The following is a 7,370-nucleotide window of genomic DNA, read 5'->3' on the forward strand; positions in this document are numbered from 1 at the left end:
TTGAGCAGAAAGCCAGTTAAAAATAGCAATGTTTTCCTCAAGAATGGCATTTGAAACAATGAAAGCACCAACAACCTAATCTAGACACTCTTTTCTAGTACTGCTCTGTCATTGCTCCTGGGCACTACTGAAACTCAAAGAAAGAGGCAAGATATTAATACTAAAATAAGTACTGTATTAGCCTTTACTGGTATTTGCAATATACTAGATTTTTTAGAAATTTGTGTTATCTGCTGAAAGTGAAACCGATACCATCAGATGACACCCTCATCTCATGCTGCACAAACCAACTATTAATAAAAGGTCACTTAATGGCATTAAGCATTATTATTGTTCTTTATTAAATTTATATGCAGTACCACCTTTCATCCAAGGATCACAGGGTTTACAGTGTTACATGTAGCTCAGTTCAGATCACAAATGTGACTAACTTGAGAACTTGATCACACACTTCCAACAACTTATAGAGAGGTACTTTCTCAGCTGTGGACTCTCAGACTGAAAACAGCAAAAACACTAAGAACAGTTGCTTCCAAGTAGCATAGTAAGATTTATTACAGAAAAGGTGTTGTCATGCAAGTGTCAGAAGCTGAAGTCATTGCCTTTTAAGCCCAGTACCCTGATCTAAGCTGCAATCCTAAAAACACACTTGTCTGGGAATAATCCCCACTGGAACAGTGAAATTTATTTCTGAGTAAACATGCATAGGGTTGCAGTTAATAAAAACCACCAGAGAAATTAACCTGAGCATTATGGTACCACACAATCACCATTCACCTTGGTGAGTCAAAGAAAGACATTAAGTGCTTAAGATAGTCTGTTAAATGACCAATACATATATGGTGGTGAAGCTGAGATCCCGGAGGAAACCGCCGTATCTGACACGTGTATTGTATTGATACTCGGTAATTTTTAGCTACTACTTTCCCAACATGACCTTCTCTACCCTCTTGAACTTTTTGAGCTCAGCAGATAATTCCCAGTATCGAAGATAGAGCCACATTAGCCTTCCATTCTGACGTTTATTGGTGTTAAGCATATTACTGCAATAGGTATCATGCCTGAAAATATCTTTTAAGCCAGTTTCCAGGTCCAGGTCCACAGCAACTGGATCGGTTGCTGCTCTAATAAGCAAATTCTTCTCCATTTCCAGTCGCCGGTGCCTTGGTAGCACAAGGCTACAGTAGATGTCCTGCCTTTCCGTAAGAGCGTCTTCAAAATCTTTTAGTAAAGCAGCCGCTCTCTTTTGCCACTGCTCTTCCTTCTCCAGGCAATTCTGATACAAAGCACCAGCAGCTCCAGAGTGCTGCAGAATCTGCTTCTCCTGTTCTAATTTTGAACGTTCTTGTTCCAGAGTTCTTCTTTCTTCTACCAGTTTACGGCTCTGAGAGACGAGGGCTTCACGGTAACTTACTGTCCTGTTCCGTTCCTTTTCCAGTTCCAGTTCCAGATGGGCAACTGTGCGGCGGTTTTCTGTGATTATGTCACGATATTTAGATTCAAGTTCTCTCTGCACTAATGAGAGTTTTCTATAGATATCTTTTCTCTCTCTTTCTATCTCTTTCTGAGACTCCCTGGACCAGATCCAACCTGCAATGCATGATTAATACCTCATGATTAATACCGAAATTTTGCAACAAAAATATCTAATGATACTTCCAAAAATAGCCCCAACATTTAGGAAAATACCTGTTAAATTATGCCTAGATGTGACAAAGTCCCGCTGGGGAGTTCAGGGATGTTTTTTATGCATTTTTCCCTCCTTGGTTTTAATGTATCTATGTGGCTTTGTTTGTAAGTTGCTTTGGGCAAGATAAAGCGACTAAGAAAATTTAATAAATCATAATAAATGTGCAGGGGATTGAGCCTATGGGTGGGGTGAAAGTTTTGGCACTTGCTAGATTTAGAATATGACCCCAGTTAAAAATAAGTTGCCAACAAGGCAAACAAAGAGAAAGAAACTAGTATGAACTAGAGATGCAGAAATAAATACTATGATGACATTCCAACAGTCACCCTAGGCTTCTTTATTTATTTAAAGGAAGCCCCATTACTTCTGAAAGCACGTTGTGTTTGAAAGTCGCCTCAGTTTCAAAAGTCTGTTATGTGATATGAAGAGCAGCTACTAGCAGTACCGCTGCGGTGGGAAGGTAAACGGTGTTTCCATGCGCTCTGGCTCCTGTCATGGTGCCCCGTGGTGCCAGAAGCAGTTTAGTCCTTCTGGCCACATGACCTGGAAAGCTGTCTGTGGGCAAATGCTGGCTCCCTCGGCCTGAAAGTGAGATGAGCGCCCCACCCCACAGTCGCCTTTGATTGGACTTAACTGTCCAGGAGTCCTTCACCTTTTTTTTTAAGTGGCAAAAAGCACAAAGCACAAACTCCCTGCTTGTCTGGAATTAGTCAAAGCATTCTTTGGATTCTAGCCATTACTTCAATATATCTCTCCTGCAGCCTCACCAACCCCCCCCCCAAAAAAAACCAGACAAACAAACAATTATAGTGATTTGACTTTTTATATGCACTTTATACTTCTGGACCAGAGGAAATATTACAATAAGAACTTGAAAACTACATGTTAAAGGAGAAAATTATTTACCCATAATAAACACATCTAACGCCAGGTTTGCACATTTCCTATGTATGGCCATCACTCTTACTCTTTTTCTAAAAAAAGTAACGCATGTTTCTTTTGCTAAGTTTACATTGGCTTTGGTTGACTTTATCCCACATTAGGTCAAGCCCACTGCAGTTTTTTTTAAAAAATATTTTTAATAATTTATTCCATTTGTATACTGCCCTTTATCCATAGATCTCAGGACGGTTCACAGTGTAAAAATGCAAGGTTTCTAAGAACTTGCTACATTAAATCGCCCAGTCCAGCTTGTACCAATTCCTGTCAAGATAACTCATCCAACAAACTACATAAAGGAGAAAGTCTAATTTTATTTCAAATGTCACTTACGGAAGGCAGCCAGCCCCAACATGGGAACCAACAAAGCATAATTCCATTTGCTTCCATGGCCTTCATCATCCCTTGCATTAGGCTGGATGTTCCAGTTAGGGGGGTCATTTAAATTATTCATGGACGGACCTTTAAAATTAGAGGAAACAAAACATTTAGGTTGTTTTAATACCTGACTGTAAAATTCATTCTCAACAGATGCATTAAAAGTGACACACTACCAATACAACTCTGAAGGGAAGGGGGTGGAATAGGTCTATGCCCACCAAGTCTGCTGCTTCTTCTTCATCAAGTGGTGGGGATGTGGCCATGAAGGGGAGCCAGGCTCAGATTCCCTCCTGTGTGTTGGCTCTGTCCACCTTCCTTTCTCTTTGCCCTCTACTTGCTCCTCACTTACTACTACTTTCCTGCCCCCAACTTTGCTCTAGTTTCCGCTTCTCCTGCTGATTTCCCTTCACATTTTCACTCATAGCCCATCCACATAGACATATTCCTTGCCCATTCCTGTGGGAATAATCATGGTAACAGGCATGGATAAGAGAAAGGGATTTGTTTAGATAAGATATAGGGATAGTACATAGGAAAGACCTACCGTATTTTTCGCTCCATAAGACGCACTTTTTTCCTCCTAAAAAGTAAAGGGAAATATCTGTGTGTCTTATGGAGCGAATGGTGGTCCCTGGAGCTGAATTGCCCAGGGGCCAAAAGAGGATCATGCTTTTTATTTTACAAAGAGAAAAGGGGGTGTTGAAAGGACCCCGCTGAGCAGCAAGAGATCGGGAGAGAGATAAGAGTTCCGGCTCCCTTTCAGCCCTGCCCTCCATTGTTGAATGTGCTGCAGAGGGAGGTTGTTTGTTTCCCCAGCGACATGTGGCTGGCTGATTAGATTATCTGTCTGGAAACTGTAGAAAAGGCTCCCTTTCCTTTAGAAGCTGCAGAAATGTGAGTTGAACCCCATAAAAATGGTGCTTTTCCTCTTTGCTTTTCCCCCTTTGCAAAAGGAGCTTTGCTTTTCCCCCTTTGCAAAAAAAGCTGCAAAACTTTTAGCTGATCCTCAAAAAACCAGGGCTTTTCCCTTTGCAAAAAAGCTGCAAAACTTTTAGCTGATCCTCAAAAAAACAGGGCTTTTCCCTTTGCAAAAAAAGCTGCAAAACCTTTAGCTGATCCTCAAACAAACAGGGCTTTTAGAGGAGGAAAACCAGAAAAATATTTTTTTCTTGTTTCCTCCTCTAAAAACGAGGTGCGCCCTATGGTCCGGTGCGTCCTATGGAGCGAAAAATACGGTAACTGGCTTTGTGATTTTACTCACTGGTGTTCCTGGGAGTAAAGGTCATTCAGAGAGCTTTCTCTCAGTTGAAAACATACATGCTCCCCAGCCTGCATTTGGCCAGTCCAGCCTATTACTTTCACTTCCATCTCATCTATGCAAAGGTACCTCTTGTCAGGGCATGCAAAGCAGTTCACAAGAAAATGGCTAGCCCAGTAAATATGGAATATTTTATGCAGAGGTTAGGCAGTCACTTTCCAAAATTCAATCAAAGGGTATGTACAAAAGGGAAGGGGAACCTGTGGCTCTCCAGATATTGAACTACTATTTTCATCAGACCCAAGCAGCATGGCCAGTGACCAGGGATGAGGGGAGTTATAGTTCAGGAACATCTGTAGGGCCACAGATCCCTGGTTTACTAACACTTCAATATTCACAGCATTTTTAAATAAAACATTAAACGAACATGAAAGACAAGGACACAAGAGAAATAAATAAATCCTTACCCTTAATTTCTCTTTAGCAGTCAAACAAATTTGATCACTCAGAAGATAAGGGGGAAAGGCTCTTGATCAAAGCCATCCTGGAACTAAAATTAAGTTAAACAGTTCATGTTTTTCAAGGAAACATGGGTATACATTTATGAATACTAAAATTATTTTTATTTAGATTAACTTTTTAAATTGGCATCACCAGGTTGCTAATTTAAAGTATATTTTATCGTTACTTGTTGAAAGTGATAAGATCAAGGGTTTGAAAGAAAACACAAACTTATCTCTTTTTAGGACATGGAATATAATGAGATCTGAGTTCATTCCATGCAAGCCCTGTGCCAGTGTTTATAATAATTTCAACAGCAATCTGTTTAACACCGGGGGAGAGCATATTTCCATAATAATTGACAAAAGAGTCCCAAAGGTGTTAAGAAATAAAACTTTACTGACTTGACTTTATATAACTTGACTTTATATAACTTTTGTACTGTCACAAAAATAAAGGTGAAATCCAGCCAGATGAACGGGGTAGAAATTAATAACAATAATAATAATAATAATAATAATAATAACATGCACATCTCACTGTTAACAATCTACCGGGTACATATCCAGAAGCTAATTGAAAAGGCCCAATTTCCATAAACTATCAGTTTCTTTCAGTTCAAATGATAATATCCATGTGTGAATAGACATTCACAGACAAAACTTTCATTCACCCAGATGTCACCAGAAACGCAACACATTTCAAATGAATCAGTTCACGCTTAGCTGCCAGGCTTCATGTGCATCTGTATCGACTTTTACACATAAGATAAACATTACTTAATTTCTCTACAGTGACTGGCCACTCTATACAGTATTTGATTTAACTAAACCAAAAAGCACTTTGGTGCCTGAGATGCCAATTCTACTGGCAGTGCCAGCTCTGTGGTAGCTCATTCACACAGGCCTCTCCATTAATGTTTCAGCCAGCATGGTTCCAGTTACAGGTAGGTAGCCGTGTTGGTCTGCCATAGTCAAAACAAAATAAAAAATAAAAAAAATCCTTCCAGTAGCACCTTAGAAACCAACTAAGTTTGTTCTTGGTATGAACTTTCGTGTGCATGCACACTTCTTCAGTGTGTATCTGAAGTGGTATCTGAAGAAGTGTGCATGCACACGAAAGCTCATACCAAGAACAAACTTAGTTGGTCTCTAAGGTGCTACTGGAAGGAATTTTTTATTTTGTTTCAGCCGGCATGGTAATTGCAAAACTATATTTATTGCTCCTAAAACAGTATCAATTAAATACTCACAGAAGGTTACATGTAAACTACAAAGGAAGCTGTAAGTCACTATCATATTAATTCACGGATCACTTTATTTTATCCTGAAGTTATGAACATGCCAGCTTGAACTAGTCCTGTGTTTATAGGAAACAAGTGATGCACACACACACACACACACACACGTAGAAGAGGCCCAGCTTTTTTGACTGTATGGTGTAAACCAGGTGCTCACATGTCACTCCTTTAAGCAGTAACTCCCACTAGAGGCCACTGACCTTTGGCCTATCACTCTATACGTTTCAAGGCCACATTTGAGAAATATACCCAAACTCTTAGAAGCCCTTGATACAGATACACACATACAGCGCACCTATGCACTTTCATTCATTCATTTAATTTGTATGCCACTTTTCCATACACAAAAAATCATTCTCAAAAGCGGCATACAACAAAGAAAACAGGAACACATTTCAAAATCAAACAGTGAAAAGTCAATTTCATAATAACATAGCAAAACAACACAATAGCAAATATAACTCACAAAAAACACATTACAATTTTATGAATGTAAGAAGATTACATAAACAACACCTAGCATCCAACAGCAAAAATAACAAGCCAGCTTTACAGTTTCACCTTGGTCCTAGAAAACCCCCTCCCATGATGTTGCTCACAGTCCATCCAAGGGTTGGGGTAGCTGAAAACGTCCCTCCTCCCAGTATGCACTTTCATACCAATATATGCCAAAGACGGGGAACCTGTGGCTCACCAGATGCTTGACGCTAGCCAGTGGCATGGCCAAGATGGTGTCCAGCAACACCTGGAGGAGGGCTACGGTCTCTCTGATCCTAGATAAAGGCAGTATAAATGTTCACTGCACATAGAAAACTAGCTTATCAGGAAAGCCTAGGCTAGAACCCTTCAATCTCTCAATGTTATTAGCTCTCTCTACTTTTATTTTTTTTCCTGCTCCTGTGGAAGAACATTTAAACCACACAAATCCTTAACCGCAGCCTCAAGTGGAACAAGCCCAGGCAACTCCACCCACCCACAGCCACAAATCTGTTTTCTTTCTGAAAAGCAGAACCTTTTACTTGACTTATAAAAGGACCCCTTAATGTTTGAGAGTAAGAAAAAGAGTGGGGGAACGACGGAAAAATGACACGGGTCCATCCATGTGCCTTGACAGCATCCAGTTAAGCCTTTAGTTCAACTATGTCTCATGCAAGGGAGAACCACCCCCCCCCCGCCCCCCGCCAGGTACCTCATTGGTCGAGTTCGATCCTGTATTTTCCTACCTTCGCTTGTCATCTGTCAAGCTTTCCCTTGGTCCTAGTAGTAGAAATAAACACGTAAATGCTATTGTAAAAAGCAGT

General features: G+C 40.3%; 1 protein-coding gene across 3 annotated transcripts; it reads right to left on the reverse strand.

Annotated features, from left to right (window-relative positions):
- Nucleotides 1–530: 530 nt before the first annotated feature.
- CCDC127 (coiled-coil domain containing 127) lies at nucleotides 531–7,320 on the reverse strand. 3 transcript variants are annotated; one of them, XM_033170158.1, is made up of 4 exons: nucleotides 7,293–7,320; nucleotides 4,736–4,818; nucleotides 2,963–3,091; nucleotides 531–1,590 (listed from the first exon to the last, which is right to left on the reverse strand). In XM_033170158.1, the coding sequence occupies exons 3-4, from the start codon at nucleotides 3,081–3,083 to the stop codon at nucleotides 920–922; spliced, it is 792 nt and encodes a 263-aa protein (XP_033026049.1). In that variant the 5' UTR covers nucleotides 3,084–3,091; nucleotides 4,736–4,818; nucleotides 7,293–7,320; the 3' UTR covers nucleotides 531–919. The 3 variants fall into 3 exon arrangements, with proteins under 3 accessions (XP_033026049.1, XP_033026047.1, XP_033026050.1); XM_033170156.1 differs by lacking the exon at nucleotides 7,293–7,320 and adding an exon at nucleotides 7,259–7,277; XM_033170159.1 differs by lacking the exon at nucleotides 7,293–7,320 and adding an exon at nucleotides 6,764–6,805.
- Between the last annotated feature and the right edge of the window lie 50 nt (nucleotides 7,321–7,370).

Source organism: Lacerta agilis, chromosome 14 (assembly GCF_009819535.1).
Source record: "Lacerta agilis isolate rLacAgi1 chromosome 14, rLacAgi1.pri, whole genome shotgun sequence".
Taxonomy (NCBI): Eukaryota; Metazoa; Chordata; class Lepidosauria; order Squamata; family Lacertidae; genus Lacerta; species Lacerta agilis.